Raw genomic sequence first — 20,645 nt, forward strand, 5'->3', positions numbered from 1 at the left:
TCCCTGAAAAGTTGCATATCACGAGGGCTGTTCGATGCTAAATGCAGAACGTCACAGGATGCATTGTGCATAAGAACAGCACTTAGCCGTGGTTTGTTATCCATATACCACACTCCCTCGCGCCGTATTGCTTAATTAAGTGGACATTGATTGCAGAAGCGCGATGGGTTTTCTTAGTTGACGTGTTTTATTTTGAAGGATGAAGTTTTCCCCCAGTTCCGCAATGTTTTTTTGTTGTTTCTTATTCAATACCCCGTCCAGCTGGTGGCGGTAATGCACCGTTAACGTTGGATGCCAACCGCCGTTAAACCCCATCGAAGAAGAGCCACACACAGCGGAGCAGGGAGAGAGGTCGTTCCTGCGGAGGTAGTTATAACGAAATGCTTATTTATTTAAGACTATTACACGTACCTACCAAGTTTAGTGAAATAACATGTTATGGTTAACATGTTCCTTACTACCTTCTCATGGGATCGTGCCAGCCAAGCATCGTTGGTTGGTTAGCTAACGTTTCACGTTTAGCACAGCATGAGCTAGCTAAGCTAACTCGGCTAAACCAAGTTGGCTAGCTACTTTGTTGAAGCTATGTGGCTAGATTTTTTTTAACCGTTTATTTAGTCCATAATTTAGTATATTTGAAGGTTAACATCAGCATTAACATCAGCTAGCTAAGGTACTGAAGAGAGCTAGTTGTGTTTTCCGAGTTAACGTCATTCTACCCGACAGTAAACAACTAGGCAAGCTAAGGTTAGTTAAGCTAGCGAACAAGCTCTCTTGACTTTACCACAAGTAACACAGGCTACACAGTTAACGCTAGTCCCATTATCTTACCCGACAGTAAACAACTAGGCTAGCAAAGGTTAGTTAAGCTAGCGAACAAGCTCTCTTGACTTTACCACAAGCTGTGTAGCCTGTGTTACTAACGTTAGCTAGTTCGATACAAACGTGTGCAAAGATATTATTTGATGTGATGGTGCACTGGATGGACTCTTGATAAGTTAGCTAACTAGTTTGACACGCGTGTGTAAACATGTTTAAATTAGGTTGGCTAACGTTAGCTACTTGGCATTTTACTTTATAGTCAGCTTTTATTTAGCTATCTAAGGTTAACGTGAAGGGGTTGGAACCGAAATTATTTTCCGATCGTTTCGTTCCGACCAGCAAAATAAAGTTCTTAACCGGTTCGATCCCCCGAAAGTACCCGTGTATATCGTTATTCGTTTAACCTGTGAAATTAACAGTTTTAGCTCATTAAAGTACTAAAGCGATCAGTGCGAATAGTGCAGGCAAGCTAGTTGTTTACATGCCTGATGGACAAAGAAGTGTACCCTATGGCGCAAGATGCGACGGGATTTTTGCGGGTGGAGAGATGTCGAGAGAGGGACAAGGAGGCTTGACGTGCTGGACATCTTGTTATGACATGATTATCTGAATAATGTCCACAGAAGTATACCTAGGAGGAGCGACTTATATGAAAGAACTTGGAATGTCTTTTGAGCTAGCTAACAAGCGTGTGTGCAAAGCGACACCAGAAATGACCCTCCTGTTGTGTTCCTTTCACGTCAATTCATTCTGTGTTCCCAGTCCAAAATGACCGCTCCATTATAGCTGACTATAAATCCACAATAATACATATATTATCACCTAATGTTGTGTTAGATCTTTTTATCAACTTGAGTTCTTGTGAACATTCATTCGTTTTGAACTTCCGTTTATGACCTGTAGGCCTCATTGACCTGAACTCATACATCTAGTTTTTGAGTAAAAAAAATGCTTTATGTATTGATTATTTGGACTATAACAAATACTCACATGAAACATATTGTGCTATTTATCATAGACTACTTTATGTCAAAGTTTAACAAGGACTCTCTCCTCACCAGTGTCATGATCAAAGATATGATCAAGAGCCTCACATACAGTATATCATTTGGTCATTGTGCTGCCACATAATGATTTGTGAGCAAGGCCTCAAAGCTTTATATACCAGGAGAAAAGTTCTATATATTATTGAAAGAATGTTGCGATTGTTTGTGAGAATGCCAACCGGTGTGGTTCCCATTGGGGAAAGGTTTCTGCGGGGGTTGCCATGGAAGCCATGAAGGGGAGTGAGGTGTGTGCTCAAGACACATGCATGTGGGGGTCTGGGAGAGGAAGTGTGTCCATCTGATGAATGGGCATGTGCATGAACTCAATTTTATACACTAATTGTAGTCTCACCCATTCTTTTCTAATGACCAGTCATTTTTGACCGGGAACACCACAGGTGTACAAAGTTAAACAAAACACCCAAAATGTAATGAAAATCATCAAATGTATTTTGTTTGTTCAGATGCCCTGTGTGGACAAAGTCATGGAACCTTACAACAACAAAGTCATGGAACCTAAATGAACAACATTTTTCAGAGAGAACTTGTAAATCGGTCCAATTTGACCAGAACACAGCAGGAGGGTTAAAAATACAGTTTTGTGGTTAATAAATACAATGTGAAACATGATAACTAGGCCTACAGTATCCTTGCCATGTGGTAGCAGAGAGAACAGTCCATGACTAGGGTGGTTGGAGTTTGACCATTTTTAGGGCCTTCTCTGACAAGCTTCCTCTGGATGGCAGGATGCTTGGCTCCAGTGATGTACTGGACCGTACGCACTACCCTCTGTAGTGACTTGCGGTCGGAGGCCGAGCAGTTGCCATACCAGGCAGGGATGCAACCAGTCAGGATACTCTCTGGTGCAGCTGTCAAACCTTTTGAGGATCTGAGGACCCATGCCAAATCTTCTAACTTTCCTGAGGAGGAATAGGCTTTGTCGTGCCCTTTTCATGACTGTCTCGTGTGTTTGGACCATGATCGCTTGTTGGGGATCTGCACACCAAGGAACTGGAAGCTCTAAACACATGCTTTGCTGTTTTTCTGGCTGCACTTTTTGACATGACTAAGTTAGCCGTAGTAGGCTAGCAAGCAAAGGATAAGAACGTTGCCAGCCAGTATGGCAATGGAACGTTTAGAACGAACGACTGAGAATAGATACAGAACAAAAAGACTGAACGACTGGGTCGCGTCTCTGGCAACAATTGATAGAACGATCAGCCGGGCTGGGGAGCAACCCTAGACTTGTCGGGACTACATCTTGTGGAAGGATGAAATAGTATGAATAAATGAATCAAAATAACGTTTTATCTAAATCATTATTTGGTTATGTTGGTGTATAAAAGTGATAATGCCCTCGAAGCTGGTGAAGATATATTGTTTCTGAGTGACAGTGAGGACTTTGAATAGGTGTTTTTATGTGGGACTAGAAAAAAATGCCTGGAACGTAATATAAAGTTACCATGCGCAATGCGAAGCGTCGGCTGGAGTGGTGTGACGCTTGCTGCCATTGGACTCTAGAGCAGTGGAAACATGTTCTCTGGAGTGATCAATCATGCTTCACCATTTGACAGCCTGACAGACATCTGGATTTGGCGGATGCCAGGAGAATGCTACCTGCCCGACTGCATAGTGCCAAATGTAAAGTTTGGTAGCGTAGGAATAATGGTCTTTGGCTGATTTCCATGGTTCGGGCTAGGCCCCTTAGTTCCAGTGAAGGGAAATCGTAACGCTACAGCATACAATGGACACTCTAGACGATTCTGTGCTTCCAGCTTTGTGGCAACAGTTTGGGGAAAGCTCTTTCCTGTCTCAGAATGACAATTCCCCCGTACACAAAGCAAGGTCCATACTAAAATGTTTTGTCGATGTGGAAGAACTTGACTGGCCTGCACAGAGCCTCAACCTCATGGAACACCTTTGGGATTAATTGGAACGCAGCCTATGAGCCAGGCCTAATCGCTCAACATCAGTGCCCGACCTCACGAATACTCTTGTGACTGAATGGAAGCAAGTCCCCGCAGAAATGTTCCAACATGTAGTGGAAGGCCTTCCCAGAAGAGTGGAGGCTGTTATGGCAGCAAAGGGGCGACCAGCTCCATATTAATGCCCAGGCTGTGAATGGGACGATTCCAGGCTGTGTCACAACAGGCCGTGAATGGGAGTCCAATAGGGCAGCGTGCAATTATCCCAGCATCGTCAGGGTTTGGCTGGGTTAGGCCGTTTTTTGTAAATTTGAATTTGTTCTTAATTAACTGACTTGCCTAGTTAAATAAATAAAGGTATACAAATAAATTGTGAGAAGGCGTGCTTGAAGTGTTTGCATGTCTTGGACATTAGAGGTGATGTATTTGTCTGCACAGTTTATGATGATGCACACACTACCCCTCTCTGGTTCAGAGTAATGCTCCCATCAGCATTGGGTGCACAAAATTGATTTCCACACCATTTAACTGCTCTGTCACTGTATTATTGACCAGCCTCTATCATAGCACTGCAAACACGGCGGCTTCCATGACTCATTGCCCATCTGAATGTCCGGCGGATAATTGAATTACCCTGACCTAGCATCGGCAATACAAAAATCAAGGGCCTTGTCGGTGCGTGGAGAGCTCTTAGCCAAACGGCAGACTCTTTCCACTTGCCTCCCTCCTCCTGCCACCTCAAGGGTCCCTGTTGCTCAGCCATGCAAAATGTGCTGAGGCTGACTGGACATTGAGTTACTGTACTGCGACTAAAAGAGGACAATTGTCTTTAACCCCTCTTCTCTTGGCCCCTTATTTTAGAAAGAGAGTGGTTCAGCACTTTGAAAAGGTTGTAGGGAAAGTTAAAAGCAAATAAAAGAAGAGTCTGTGAAAGTGTTTGCAAGGGTATAGGCCTATGTGAAAACAGCACAATTACAAGACTGGTGAAAAGTTGAATACATCTGCATTTGGTTTGGACTTGAAGTTAATTATGATAGTGTAGGCCTATAGTTCTTTCAAGAGGATATACAGGTTGCTTAATTGCACCCTCCCCCTTTCAATGCATCTCTCAGGTAACCATGGCAATGACGGGCCAGAGTTCCTGCTCCTCGATGAGTAATCACACCAAGGAACGTGTGACCATGGCCAAGGTGACCCTGGAGAACTTCTACAGCAACCTCATCGCTCAACATGAGGAGAGAGAGATGAGGTAGGCCTCCTACTACACACGCACGCATCCGTCTGGGCTCAGCCAATGGGCAGTGCCTTCCACTGACATATTGTTTACAACTCCTCTGTTCTCTATTGCTACATTCTTATGCATTATGTCATTCAAGGTGGGTGTTGCAAACGTTGGTATTTGTGCCTAACATTGCCTTGTAAAAGTATTGATCCCCATTGGTGTTTTTTCCTATTTTGTTGCATTACAACCTGTAATTTAAATAGATTTTTATTTGGATTTCATGTAATAGAAATGCACACAATAGTCCAAATTCTTTCATTATTCCACAATGTAATAAAGCGTGGCGATACTGAAAACAAAAACAAGCATTCTTATTGGAGTAAAGACTGTCCCTCACTGTTTCAAATCAAACTTTATTTGTCACATGCGCTAAATACAACCTTACTGTTGAATTCTTACTTACAAGCCCTTAACCAACAATGCAGTTCAAGAAAGAGTTAAGAAAATATTTACCACATTAACTAAAGTAAAGAGAAATCAAAAAGTAACAATAAAATCGCAATAACGAGGCTATATACAGGGGGTACCGGTACCGAGTAAATGTGCAGGGGTACAGGTTAGTCGAGGTAATTTGTACATGTAGGTTGGGGTAAAGTGACTGCATAGATAAAAACAGCCAGTAGCAGCAGTGTTAAAACAAATGGGGGGTTTATGTAAGTTGTCCGGGTGGCCATTTGATTAATTGTCAGCAGTCCTATGGCTTGGGGGTAGAAGATGTTAAGGAGCCTTTTGAGCTTAGATTTGGCACTCCGGTACCACTTGCAGTGCGGTAGCAGAGAGAAGTCTATGACTTGGGTGACTGGAGTCTGTGACCGTTTTTTGTGCTTTCCTCTGACACCGCCAAGTATATAGGTCCTGGATTGCAGGAAGCTTGGCCCCGGTGATGTACTGGGCCGTTCACACTACCTTCTGTAGCGTCTTACGGTCAGATGCAGAGTAGTTGCCATACCAGGCGGTAATGCAACCGGTCAGGATGCTCTCGATGGTGCAGCTGTAGACCCTTTTGAGTATCTGAGGACCCATGCTAAATCTTTTCAGTCTCCTGAGGGGGGAAAAGGTGTTGTCGTGCCCTCTTCACAACTGTCTTGGTGTGTTTGGACCATGATAGTTTGTTGGTGATGTGGACACCTTTTTATCCACCTTTCATCCACACGTTATGGCCTTATTCTAAAATGGATTCAAAAAATATATTTAACAAACTCAATCCACACACTGTAAAAACAGGTTTTTAGAAATGTTTGCAAATGTATTAAATACAGTACCAGTCAAGTTTGGACACGTACTCATTCCAGGGTTTTTCTTTATTTTTCCTATTTTCTACATTGTTGAATAATAGTGAAGACATAAACTATGAAATCATGTAGTAACCAAAAAAGTGTTTAACAAATCAAAATATATTTTATTTATGAGATTCTTCAAAGTAGCCACCCTTTGCCTTGATGACAACTTTGCACACTCTGAGCATTCTCTCAACCAGCTTCAGTTGGAATGCTTTTCCAATAGTCTTGAAGGAATTCCTGCATATGCTTAGCACTTGTTGTCTGCTTTTCCTTCACTCTGCAGTCCAACTCATCCCAAACCATCTCAATTGAGTTGTGATTGGGTGATTTGTGGGGGCCAGGTCATCTGATGCAGCACTCATCACTCTTCTTGGTCAAATCGCCCTTACACAGCCTTGAGGTGTGTTTGGTCATTGTCCTGTTGAAAATCAAATGATTGTCCCTCTTAGAGCAAACCAGATGGGATGGTGTATCGTTGCAGAATGCTGTGATAGTCATGCTGGTTAAGTGTGCCTGGAATTCTAAATCAGACAGTGTCACCAGCAAAGCACCATCACACTTTTTCCCCATGCTTCACGGTGGGAACCACACATGTGGAGATCATACGTTCACCAACTCTGCATCTCACAAAGACACGGGTGTTGGACCAAAAATCTCAAAATTGGATTCCTCAGACCAATGGACAGATTTCCCCCGGTCCAATGTCCATTGCTCGTGTTTCTTGGCCCAAGCAAGTCTCTTCTATTTGGTGTCCTTTAGTATTGGTTTCTTTGCAGTAATTCGACCATGAAGGCCTAATTTACACAGTCTCCTCTGAACAGTTGTTGAGATGTCTGTTACTTGAACTCTGAAGCATTTATTTGGGCTGCAATATCTGAGGCTGGTAACTAATTAACTTATCCTGCAGCAGAGGTAACTCTGAGTCTTCCTTTCCTGTGGCGGTCCTCATGAGTGCCAGTTTCATCATAGCGCTTCATGCTTTTTGCGACTGGATTTGAAGAAACGCTGAAAGTTATTGAAGTTTTCTGGATTGACTGACCTTCATGTCTTAAAGTAATGGACTGTCATCTCTCCTTGCTTATTTGAGCTGTTCTTTACATAATATTTTTTATGTTACCTTGAACTAAAGTCAGTTAAGAACAAATTCTTATTTACGATGACGGCCTAACCCAGCCAATCACGGCCGGTTGTGGTACAGCCTGGAATCGAACCAGCGTCTGTAGTGACACCTCTAGCACTGAGATGCAGTGCCTTAGACCGCTGCGCCACGCGGGAGCCCATAAAAATATGCACTTTGTCTTTAACCAACCCTACCATGTCACAACACAACTGATTGGCTCTAACACATTAAGAAGGAAAGAAATTCTACAATTGAACTTTTTTATCAGCTGATGTCAAAGTGCTGTACAGAAACCCAGCATAAAACCCCAAACAACAAGCAATGAATGTGTAGAAGCACGGTGGCTAGGAAAAACTCCCTAGAAAGGCCAGAACCTAGGAAGAAACTAGAGAGGAACCAGGCAATTTGGGGTGGCCAGTCCTCTTCTGGCTGTGCCGGGTGGAGATTATAACAGAACATGGCCAAGATGTTCAAATATTCATAGATGACCAGCAGGGTCAAATAATAATAATCAGTGGTTGTAGTGGATGCAACAGGCACCTCAGGAGTAAATGTCAGTTGGCTTTTCATAGCCGATCATTGAGTATCTCTACCGCTCCTGCTGTCTCTAGAGAGTTGAAAACAGCAGGTCTTAGGGCAGGTAGCACATCTGGAGAACAGGTGAGGGTTCCATAGCCACAGGCAGAACAGTTGAAACTGGAGCAGCAGCACGACCAGGTGGCCTGGGGACAGCAAGGAGTCATCAGGCTAGGTAGTCCTGAGGCGTGGTCCTAGGGCACAGGTCCTCCAAAAGAGAATTAGAGAGCGCATACTTAAATTCACACAGGACACCGGATAAGATAGGAGAAATACTCCAGATGTAACAGACTAACCCTAGCCCCCCGACACAAACTATTGCAGCATGAGTAGTAGAGGCTGAGACAGGAGGGGTCGAGAGATACTGTGGCCCCATCCGACGATACCCCTGGACAGGGCTAAACAGGCAGGATATAACCCTTTCACTCCATTGTCATGATCAGTGGTTTCAAGTTTGTATCCGTAATTTATTTTGGCAACCTGATCATAGCGAAACAGAAAATACTTCTGCATTTCCTGCAGAAGCCATCAGGTCGAAGCCATCCGGTCGAAGCAATTGTCCGTAGAGCTCCGAAGCACATATCTGTGGAAGGGTACCGAAACATTTCTGCAGCATTGAAGGTCCCCAAGAACACAGTGGCCTCCATCATTCTTAAATGGAAGACGTTTGGAACCACCAAGACTCTTGCTGGAGCTGGACGCCCTGCCAAACTGAGCAATCGGGGGAGAAGGGCCTTGGTCAGGGAGGTGACCAGGAATCCAATGGTCACTCTGACAGCTCCAGAGTTCCTCTGTGGTGGGAGAACCATCCAGAAGGACAACCATCTCTGCAGCACTCCACCAATCAAGTGTTTATGGTAGTGGCCAGACAGAAGCCACTCCTCAGTAAAAGGCACATGACAGCTCGCCTGAAGTTTGTGTGAAGGCACGTACATTTATTTTTATTTCACCTTTATTTAACCAGGTAGGCAAGTTGAGAGCAAGTTCTCATGTGGCTAAATTATAGGTGGGCTATGTACAGGTGCAGTAATCTGTGAGCTGCTCTGACAGTTGGTGCTTAAAGCTAGTGAGGGAGATAAGTGTTTCCAGTTTCAGTGATTTTTGTAGTTCGTTCCAGTCATTGGCAGCAGAGAACTGGAAGGAGAGGCGACCAAGGAAAGAATTGGTTTTGGGGGTGACCAGAGAGATATACCTGCTGGAGCGCGTGCTACAGGTGGGTGATGCTATGGTGACCAGCGAGCTGAGATAAGAGGGGACTTTACCTTTTTCTTGTAGATGACATGGAGCCAGTGGATTTGGCGACGAGTACGAAGCGAGGGCCAGCCAACGAGAGCGTACAGGTCGCAATGGTGGGTAGTATATGGGGCTTTGGTGACAAAACGGATTGCACTGTGATAGACTGTATCCAATTTGTTGAGTAGGGGGCTATTTTGTAAATGACATCGCCGAAGTCGAGGATTGGTATGATGGTCAGTTTTACAAGGGTATGTTTGGCAGCATGAGTGAAGGATGCTTTGTTGTGAAATAGGAAGCCAATTCTAGATTTCACTTTGCATTGGAGATGTTTGATGTGGTCTGGAAGGAGAGTTTACAGTCTAAACAGACACCTCGGTATTTGTAGTTGTCCACCGTATTCTAAGTCAGAGCCGTCCAGAGTAGTGATGTTGGACAGGCGGGCAGGTGCAGGCAGCGATCGGTTGAAGAGCATGCATTTAGTTTTACTTGTATTTAAGAGCAATTGGAGGCCACGGAAGGAGAGTTGTATGGCATTGAAGCTTGCCTGGAGGGTTGTTAACACAGTGTCCATAGAAGGGCCAGAAGTATACAGAATGGTGTCGTCTGCGTAGAGGTGGATCAGAGACTCTGACCTTGAGAAACAAGATTCTCTGGTCTGATGAAACCAAGATTGAACTCTTTAGCCAGAGTGTCAAGTGTGGTGGAAACCTGGCACCATCCCTACCGTGAAGCATGGTGGTGGTATCATGCTGTGGGGATGTTTTTCAATGGCAGGGACTGGGAGACTAGTCCAGGAGGAACGTGTTCAGGTTTTTTTGTATTTCTTCTGCTCTGGCTCTTTCGAGTCATTTTCGTCTTATTTCATCCAACGGTGCGCTTAAAGCATCAGACAAGCTCAATGCATATAGTTAATTTCATTAAAACAGGTGTGTCTATATTTGGAAATATTACACGTTTTAAAAATGTTGAACAATCAATTGGTCGAAATTTGAGATTCATTCTGGTCGACAAATCTTTTTTTATCGGGGACATCCGTAATTGAATTTCTTTTCTCCATTTCTGTTGCAGGCAGCAGAAGTTGGAAAAGGTGATGGATCAAGAGGGCTTGGTTGATGAAGAGGTGACGTTGAAGACTAACACACACAACCTTTTTGACACGAGCAGTTGTGCGCACTAACCATTGCCTCCTACCTGTGCAGAAGCGTATCCGGCGCTCCCAGCACGCCAGGAAAGAGACTGAGTTCCTGCGTCTCAAACGAACCCGCCTGGGGCTGGAGGACTTCGAGTCCCTCAAGGTGATTGGCCGAGGAGCTTTCGGAGAGGTAGGCATCACCCCTTTTCTTAAACACCTCTCTTACGTAGCCTTGCAGACTTTCAGCTTATTATTCACTAAATTATTGACACATTTTGGTCCCAAGGTGCGTCTGGTGCAGAAGAAGGACACAGGCCACGTGTACGCTATGAAGATCCTCCGCAAGGCCGACATGCTGGAGAAGGAGCAGGTGAGGAGGAGGAAAGGGTAGTATTGATGGCCAATACATAATGGCCAGTCATGTTCATTCTCACAAATCCAAAGCAGTGTCTTGGATACAAAAGTAGTACCTGCCATGCAATCTATAAATGTAAACTCAGCAAAAAAAAGAAACGTCCTCTCGCTGTCAACTGTGTTTATTTTCAGCAAACTTAACATGTGTTAATATTTCTATGAACACAACAAGATTCTACAACTGAGACCCAAACGGAACAAGTACCACAGACGTGACTAACAGAAATGGACTAATGTGTCCCTGAACAAAGGGGGGGGTCAAATCAAAAGTAACAGTCAGTATATGGTGTGGCCACCAGCTGCATTAAGTACGGCAGTGCATCTCCTCATGGACTGCACCAGATTTGCCAGTTCTTGCTGTGAGATGTTACCCCACTCTTCCACCAAGGCACCTGCAAGTTCCCGGACATTTCTGGGGGGAATGGCCCTAGCCCTCACCCTCCGATCCAACAGGTCCCAGACGTGCTCAATGGGATTGAGATCCGGGCTCTTCGCTGGCCATGGCAGAACACTGACATTCCTGTCTTGCAGGAAATCACACACAGAATGAGCAGTTTGGCTGGTGGCATTGTCATGCTGGAGGGTCATGTCAGGATGAGCCTGCAGGAAGGGTACCACATGAGGGAGGAGGGTATCTTCCCTGTAACGCACAGCGTTGAGATTGCCTGCAGTGACAACCAGCTCAGTCCGATGATGCTGTGACACACCGTCCCAGACCATGACGTACCATCCACCTCCAAATCAATCCCACTCCAGACTACAGGCCTCGATGTCACGGTCATTCCTTCGACAATAAACGCAAATCTGACCATCACCCCTGGTGAGACAAAACCGCGACTCGTCAGTTAAGAGCACCTTTTTTGCCAGTCCTGTCTGGTCCAGCGACGATGGGTTTGTGCCCATAGGTGACGTTGTTGCCGGTGATGTCTGGTGAGGACCTGCTTTACAACAGGCCTACTACAAGCCCTCAGTCCAGCCTCTCTCAGCCTATTGTGGGCAGTCTGAGCACTGATGGAGGGATTGTGCGTTCCTGTTGTAGCTCGGGCAGTTGTTGTTGCCATCTTGTATTTGTCCGGCAGGTGTGATGTTCGGATGTACCGATCCTGTGCAGGTGTTGTTAGACGTGGTCTGCCACTGCGAGGACGATCAGCTGTCCGTCCTGTCTCCCTGTAGCAGTCTTAGGTGTCTCACAGTACGGACATTGCAATTCACGCAGATGAGCAAGGACCCTGGGCATATTTCTTTTGGTGTTTTTAGAGTCAGTAGAAAGGCCTCTTTAGTGTCTTCAGTTTTCATAACTGTGACCTTAATTGCCTACCATCTGTAAGCTGTTAGTGTCGTAACGACCGTTCTACAGGTGCATGTTCATTAATTGTTTATGGTTCATTGAACAAGCAAGGGAAACAGTGTTTAAACCCTTTACAATGAAGATCTGTGAAGTTATTTTGATTTTTACGAATTATCTTTGAATGACAGGGTCCTGAAAAGGGGACGTTTCTTTTTTTTTGCTGAGTTTATGTATCATGCCATGTGTGTGTATTTCTAGGTGGGCCACATCCGTGCTGAGAGGGACATCTTGGTAGAGGCTGACAGTCTGTGGGTGGTTAAGATGTTCTACAGCTTCCAGGACAAGATGAACCTCTACCTCATCATGGAGTTCCTGCCTGGCGGTATTACCCCCCCTCCCCCTTAGCTGAACCCCAAACAGTCTCATACACTACAGGGACAGTCATTGTCCAGTTGGAAGCTAGATCAGCTACTCTTGCAAGTGTATGTAGACAGAGAGTAAGTGCTGATCTAGGATTGGGTCCCTCCTGTAAATAGTATCATGTTCATTATGGTCTAAAAGGTTAAATTGATCCTAGATCAGTACTTCTACTCTGAGATGCTTGATACAGCCATCAGAACGTTGCAGAAAAACATAAATGTGCTGCATAATGATGGTTTATTCTTAATGTTCTCTCTGCAAAGCCACCGAACGAACAACTTCTGTCCCACTGAATTTGCCTCAAAGTCCAGTGGGACTGTACATGTTGTAACCCGACACTGCCCCCTACAGGTGACATGATGACCCTGCTAATGAAGAAGGATACTCTGACAGAGGAGGCCAGTCAGTTCTACATCGCTGAGACAGTGCTAGCCATCGACTCCATCCACCAGTTGGGCTTCATTCACAGAGACATCAAACCTGACAACCTGCTACTGGACTCCAGGGTGAGTTTGAGCACGTACTCGAGACGCAAACATGAGCTCAGACTGGTGGTTTGGATATGTTATTCTGTTTGAATTTACAAGGCACCAAAATGAATAAAACGAGCTAAACTTTTCCAATACACAGCACTAATGAATATAAGCCTGTACTGAATGTGTTTTTGCTTGATTGTTTCAGGGCCATGTGAAGCTGTCTGACTTTGGTCTTTGCACAGGTCTGAAGAGGGCGCATCGTACCGAGTTCTACAAGAACCTGAATCATAGCCTCCCCAGTGACTTCAGTAAGCAAAGTCAGGCATCCCCAATCAATCCATTACTTTACATACTAACAACCTGTATTGATGTTAAAGCCACAATTTGGAGTTTCTCAGACCTTGTAGTCCTTGAGATTTGGAAGCATATTTTGGAGGTACACATTGTTTACAAAGACCCAAAAGATAAACAATGGAGTCATATTTGGGTTATGGTGGAGGTAAAACTGATGTACAAAGCTCATAAGCTTATACACTTAATTAGAAATACCATTGAACAGTTGGAAATGTCCCAGATATTGTGCCTTTAATGTTTCTCTACTAACTAGGTAATGATTTGAAATGTGCTTGTACAAAAATAAAATGAATAACTTAAAATGGTTTGTTTTTAGGTTTGCTTCATGTTTTGAGTTGTTGCATTCTTCAAATTTCCTAATGGGGATTATTTTTTAAATGTAGAATCTCTCTGCGTTGGTGTGACTAAAATGTCAATCAACAGATCTTAAATGGCTATTTGTTTCATAACCTGCGCGGTTATGGGGTTTAACAAGTATTACATACTCGTGTAATTTTGTAAAACTGTTTATTTTTCTGTACAGCATTCAATAACATGAACTCAAAGAGGAAAGCAGAGACATGGAAGAGGAACCGGAGACAGCTGGTGAGAAAATGAAGCAAGATGGGAGGGCAACATGCAGTGTATTCTACAAGTAGACGTGGGCCGTGTTCGAGAGCATCCATTTTGGGCAAACTAATCCACATATAAAATGTAGTTATTTAGGGTGCAGGGTGATTTGTAGATCTGTCCCTCTGGACAGGAATGCAGTCGATCTCAAACACGACCACATTTGTATTGGTGTATTCTTGTAGTCACATTGCATGATCTTTCTCTCGCCCACACCCCCAGGCCTTCTCTACTGTGGGCACCCCTGACTACATCGCCCCCGAAGTCTTCATGCAGAACGGATACAACAAGCTCTGTGATTGGTGGAGCCTTGGAGTCATCATGTATGAGATGCTGATAGGTGAGATCCTGTCAACAACTTCTGCTTGGGGCCTCTGAAGAACATTGGCTTTCAATCATCTTGCATCAATGTCACAGAATGGTGCCATTACTACGTATTTGTCCATGCCTGGCTTGTTGATCCCATGTGTGTTGTTTTCCAGGCTATCCCCCGTTCTGCTCAGAGACCCCCCAGGAGACCTACAGGAAGGTGATGAACTGGCAAGAAACACTGACTTTTCCCCCTGAAGTGCCCATTTCGGAGAAAGCTAAGGACCTCATCCTCAGGTTCTGCTGTGAGGAGGAGCACAGGATTGGAGCCACTGGAGTGGAGGACATTAAGGGCAACGCCTTCTTCGAGGGGGTGGACTACGACCACATCAGGTAGTTAAAAGAATAGTTAACTTTTCTGATGTTTTTTATACATTTTAAATTGCTGGTTATTTGTCAATATCCCAAATCTCCTGGCTAGCATTTTTTTGAGGATGATTGTCTCAGTTAATGGTGCATTCAGAAATGGGAACAGTGACATTGTAAAAACAGGGTTTCATTTTTATTACAGAGAGCGACCCGCTGCCATTCCCATTGAGATCAAAAGCATCGACGACACGTCCAACTTTGACGAGTTCCCAGACTCTGATATCCTCCAGCCGACAGGTACGTTTCTCATTGTCACCAACATTAGTGGTCCAGTAGTCATAATTCAACAGGGTAGTGTTCATTAGGGCACACAATGAAAAACAAAGACGTTTCGTATTACACCAGTTAGTCACTCCCAGGTTAAGTCTGTTTTCTTCTATTTGGCGCCAATTAAACACGGCCCTGGTCAACTAATGCCACCTTGAAACAGGATTCTCACATTTTGGCTCCTTTGTTTACCTCTTTTGCCCTGTGTGAAATAATCCCTGTCTTTTTCTGCCTCAGCTGCCCCTGTGGTGTCCAACCATTCTGAGGCAGACCTCAAGAACAAGGACTGGGTCTTCATCAACTACACCTACAAGCGCTTTGAAGGCCTCACAGCCCGAGGGGCTATCCCCTCCTACATGAAGACGGGGAAGAGATGAATCCTTCCTTTGTTTCCTCACTCACTCTACCTGCCCCTCAGACTGGCATTCAAATGGAATTCCCCATGGATCCCAACGTCCACTCCTCTCCCAAACTCCATTTTGGAGGTAGAAACTAAATGACCCTATTCAAGCTTGTTGAAGGGGTCCCTCATAATTGAGACTATCCCATGTGTCTGATCCTGCTGAAGGGACCTTTCTCATTCCTTTGCAGGGGACTTGTAGGGCTCTGTGTACTGTGTAGAGAAGTGTGACCTACTCCAACTCGAGTTTGTCTATCTAAAATAGCCATAGTGTTGTGCTGGACGGTATGGACAGTGATTGTTTTCTATGTGAAAACTCACATGCCATTCCACCCCAGGATTAAAGTTCCCAGTGTGGGATCCACCAATGAGCAGTCTTGGAGGTGTTGATATGACCTTAGTTTGGGGACCATCTCTCGTAGATCTCCACTAGCATCGGTCCAACTCGGCCAAGACTGATTCTCTATCCTTCAGTATCCCAAGGGACTGAACCAAGATACCAGCATAACCGGTCACCTTAGTGGCCAGAGCCCATTTTCACATCAGAAGAACACACTTGACTGGCTATTACCAGCCTTCTTCACTTCTTCCTCCACAAACAGACATTGAAGTCTTAAAGTTTAGCTGGGCGACCACCAGCATGGGACTAGGATCCAATATGCCTCACTTTTCTGTCAAAGGGCTAGCTTTTCTCTCTTCAGTTTCTTTCTTTTTTCCACACACACACAATAGAATTCCATCTTTTTAGAAATGAGTTCTGCCATTAAAAACATTAGAAATAGTGTCATTTGACAAACTAATGATGCTTTTCAGGGAATATATGTCAATGTTTTTCATGTGTTTTTAGAGAGCTCTCTACTGAAGCATCTTGGATGATGGTGTTTCGGACCAGTTGCCTGTTGCAACTCATAACCAAAATCAATGAGAGCTGAGAGTAATTGTTGTAACTCTTCAGTCTAATTTGAGGGTTTCAATGGAATTACTTTGTCTCCATTTAATTGTCACTTCCCTACTGCCAATGGTGGAGCTGTTACATGGACTTTGGCAAGTGTTTAAAGCAATAGAATCGCCTCTTGAATATGATTATATTTGAAATGGAACTACCCCTTCCAGAAGCCCACCTTTTTAGGGTCTTAGTTTAGGTTCTTAGTTTGACAATCACCCACTGTTAATATTAGCACCTTCATGCTCTCCTTCAACTCATTTGATTTACCAATACTCGTGGATATACATGTCCTTTAGCTAGAGAGCAAAATCAAATACAAAAATATGTTGAATGTACTGATTGAATGCTAAAATTTGTTGCATGTACCAACCATTATTTATGGTACTTTTCCATGGACCTTTGGGGTAGGGGAGCTATGAGTAAGGTCAAGATATTGATACTCTTATCTTTCCTTCTCTTTTTTTTGTCCTGACCACTGGTCTGTAAGGGCTTGGTAGGTGAGGTGGCAGAGCAAGTTTGTTCAGTGGATATGTAAGTAACAGAGAATAGAAGAAGAGCAGCATTTAGAGTATTGAGACACACTCAGGCTCTGTGACCCTGGGTTAGGGTCATTAACACACTTTTCCCACTTCCTGTCATATCTATAGTTCCGTCTCTTCCTGTTGCTTGGCTATTTCTTAGCAAGAATACTTTAAACATTACATTTGTCTGACGTTTGGTGTCAAGGATATGCCACCTGGTATGTCCTTACTTTTCAAGAGGCGAAGAGGTGTGAGTGAGAAACTCGACCGTAACTCTGTAAACAGGGCTATATGTGACTCACTGTTCTTAACACAATCCCAAATGCTGTCATTTGAATCGAATGTAATCCCAATGTGTAGTTGAAGATGAATTTAATGCCATGTTGTTTCCAAAATGCTGTAATTTGAATGGAATGTAGCCTAAACCACAGGAGTGGTAGGTTTGTCACACGTTGAAGATGTCTGGTATTTTGTTAAATATCTGTACGGTGTTCTGGGTAGTTCAGACTAATTGCTGAGATTTAATATCCAGACTTTTTTTTTGTAGTTTTTACGACTGAGCGACAGAACTGATTTTGAGACTGGTCTCACCTTTTACTGATGCTTGTTGCCCGAATGATCCTGTGGTAATGCCGGGTTTAAAAAGTATTGGGCGGATGACTTGGCAAAGTGCGAATAACGTTTTGGAATATTTGTATTTTAAATGTATGCTGCTTGGTGTGTGAGATTTGCATGTCTTTTAGAGAAATGGGTGATGGTGCTCAGTAAAAATAAGATGCTGGAATATGTTGTGCTCGATGAACCAACACTGATAAGGTGGGTGCTCTTTTGTAGATGTCATCCAACTGTGTGTGCCTGCTGTTATTTCCCCCAGGCACACAAGGTGTGGGAAACAGGATGTACAAACCTTTTTATAGGGAACATTCAATCAAAGGTAGGGGGAGTTGTATTTAATCCACTGTGGTGTGGGTGTTTCTATTGTATATTTTCTGCCATTTCACATTGAATAACTGCACTTAGTGTCTGTGGTGTTTCCGTTTGTACAGCAAAATAATGGGCCGCTCTGAAATCTCCTTGTTTTGATGGGTGAGGGAATGTCATTTCACTGGTTGAATGGGCAAGCTAGCCATATGCAGGAGTTACATTTTCTTCTGGAAATAGTTTTATCTGACAAACTAAATGAGATGGAATAATGTAGATGGTGAAGAAAGGTCTTAATTAAATATTCAAACACCCCTTCGCCAAGAGCAATGTTTTCATCCAAACGGGAGAAGGGTGAGGTTTTTTTTTTTTTTTTTTTGACCAAAGCGAACCCTACACCACAAACGGGGCTAGGAGTAAAGTTAGCAGGACCCACCAGTTTCTCAAGCCCCATCATGTAGAGTCACCCAGGCATTGCGCTGTCATCTCTCAATAGTGCAAAGCAGTTCTTACAGGGCTGTTGTCATGCATGCAACCATTTAAACAGCGTAAACTAGTCTTTGTGTAATAGATGGCACATTCCACCTGTGAAAACTAACATGGTTTTCAGAGAATTGTTCAGTGTTCCTCAAAGGTGCTACTAGGCAGTATCTCTGGTTAGACATGGAAGCTAGTAGCCTACTACCATAGAGGCTTAGAAACTACCTGGTTGAGATGTGCATTTAACCATGTATCCTTTCAGTATGTTAACCCACTGTTAAGGCAGAAAGTGGCTAAGTTGTGTGGGTATTGGTTCTCCAGTTAGTTCAAAGGGCACATTTTATTTTGCCAGTTAATGGCAGACCGCTTGTTTCACTTCTGGTAGAAATACTCACCTCCGCTATTATGGTGGTAGACTTTTAACAGCATTAAATAAAACACCTAGGACTATGTTGAACCAGTGTCTGTCTTTTTCATTCCTTGTCTGTGTAGAATAGGTCAGCTAGGGTGGCTCTGCCTCCAGGGAAGAAACAAGTTATAAGGCAAGAAAAGTGATGCAAAAGTTATCACAGTTGGCTAGGGTAACAGGTTGGGATGCTCAAAACATATCCTACTGCGGAAGATGTTTTGATATCAGCCTCAACCTCAAACAGGGTTTCTCTTTAAAAACGTGATGCTACTTATCCTTTTACCTATTGTTGAAGGAATTCTAAATTCCTCTGTTTTAATTCCCAATCAAAATTAAACGCTGTCAATGCATTAAGGGTTTGTAAAGACCCTTATTTTATAAGAATGGACAGAGCCCCGGTCTTAAGTCAGGTAACAGCCTTTAATTCAAGAGAGTACTAAGTTCATACACATTTTACCACAGGTTATAAACTGAAAATGACGTCAGCGTTTTCTAAATGTTCCGTCTCTTCTTGACACTGGTAGAAAGGCCCTATAGTTCTCAAGCCTTCCCTCCTCGCCTAGAGCCAAGGTCAGTCAGTGTAGATAAGCATTCTAGACAGTCTGGAGATAGTTCATTCATTTGTACAAAGGAACAGACCGTCATTGTACTAAACTCCCTACTACATTCACTACATTATATTCAATAATGGGAGCAAGAGAGAAATTCATGTATAGTAACATAATAGCCCTTTAATTCATCCTGATTGAAATGTATACATAATTAGTCATTATAGATAAAAATTCCCTTAACACCTATATAATGTCTAGCACAACTAGTTATGTCAAAAAAAAACTACATACAGGGCCTTGCAAAGTATTCATCCCCCTTGGTGTATTTCCTATTTTGTTGCATTACAACCTGTCATTTAAATTTATTTATCTTTGGATTTCATGTAATCGACGTACACAAAATAGTCCAACTTGGTGAAGGGAATTAAAAATAAAATAAAAAACACCTTTTTTTTAACTTTTTTTAAGATGGAAAAGTGGTACGTGCATATGTATTCACCCCCTTTGCTAGGAAGCCCCTAAATAAGATCGGAGTCACATAATTAGAATGCACACAGGTGGACTTTATTTAACTTTCGTATGATCTGAGTATACATAAACCTGTTCTGAAAGGCCCCAGAGTCTGCAACACCACTAAGCAAGGGGCACCATGAGGACCAAGTAGCTCTCCAAACAGGTCCGCCACAAATTTGTGGAGAAGTTCAGATCAGGGTTGGGTTCTAAAAAAAAATCGGAAATTTAGAAAATCCCACAGAGCCCCATTTTAAATCCATTATTAAAAATTGGAAAGAATATGGCACCACAAAAAAACCTGCCAAGAGAAGGCCGCCCACCAAAACTTACGGACCAGGCAAGGAGGGCATTATTCAGAGATAAATCTGAAGGAGCAGCAGAGCTCCATTTACATTTACATTTAAGTCATTTAGCAGACGCTCTTATCCAGAGCGACTTACAAATTGGTGCATACACCTTATGACATCCAGTGGAACAGCCACTTTACAATAGTGCATCTAAATCTTTTTAGGGGGGGGGGGGTGAGAAGGATTACTTACCCTATCCTAGGTATTCCTTGAAGAGGTGGGGTTTCAGGTGTCTCCGGAAGGTGGTGATTGACTCCGCTGTCCTGGCGTTGTGAGGGAGTTTGTTCCACCATTGGGGGCCAGAGCAGCGAACAGTTTTGACTGGGCTGAGCGGGAACTGTACTTCCTCAGTGGTAGGGAGGCGAGCAGGCCAGAGGTGGATGAACGCAGTGCCCTTGTTTGGGTGTAGGGCCTGATCAGAGCCTGGAGGTACTGAGGTGCCGTTCCCCTCACAGCTCCGTAGGCAAGCACCATGGTCTTGTAGCGGATGCGAGCTTCAACTGGAAGCCAGTGGAGAGAGCGGAGGAGCGGGGTGACGTGAGAGAACTTGGGAAGGTTGAACACCAGACGGG

General features: G+C 43.7%; 1 protein-coding gene across 2 annotated transcripts; it reads left to right on the top strand.

Moving 5' to 3' along the window:
* Positions 1–206: 206 nt before the first annotated feature.
* On the top strand, positions 207–18,710 carry LOC118360225 (serine/threonine-protein kinase 38). Of its 2 annotated transcripts, none has more exons than XM_035739506.2 (13): positions 207–366; positions 4,906–5,042; positions 10,356–10,407; positions 10,487–10,609; positions 10,706–10,789; positions 12,380–12,503; positions 12,893–13,047; positions 13,223–13,334; positions 13,895–13,956; positions 14,203–14,320; positions 14,463–14,682; positions 14,861–14,955; positions 15,223–18,710. In XM_035739506.2, exons 1-13 carry the CDS (start codon positions 292–294, stop codon positions 15,360–15,362), a joined length of 1,497 nt encoding a protein of 498 aa, XP_035595399.1. In that variant the 5' UTR covers positions 207–291; the 3' UTR covers positions 15,363–18,710. The 2 variants fall into 2 exon arrangements, with proteins under 2 accessions (XP_035595399.1, XP_035595400.1); XM_035739507.2 differs by having other exon boundaries at positions 13,223–13,325.
* Positions 18,711–20,645: the final 1,935 nt, after the last annotated feature.

The sequence above is a fragment of the Oncorhynchus keta genome, chromosome 27 (assembly GCF_023373465.1).
Source record: "Oncorhynchus keta strain PuntledgeMale-10-30-2019 chromosome 27, Oket_V2, whole genome shotgun sequence".
Taxonomy (NCBI): domain Eukaryota; kingdom Metazoa; phylum Chordata; class Actinopteri; order Salmoniformes; family Salmonidae; genus Oncorhynchus; species Oncorhynchus keta.

Bases quoted from the DNA above. Each gene is read 5' to 3' on its own strand.
- LOC118360225 (XM_035739506.2), top strand. From the start codon at position 292: ATGCCAACCGCCGTTAAACCCCATCGAAGAAGAGCCACACACAGCGGA. The intron at 13,335-13,894 runs GTCAGGCATCCC...TTTTCTGTACAG, and splicing joins CAGTGACTTCAGTAAGCAAA to CATTCAATAACATGAACTCA. The intron at 14,321-14,462 runs GTGAGATCCTGT...GTTGTTTTCCAG, and splicing joins CATGTATGAGATGCTGATAG to GCTATCCCCCGTTCTGCTCA.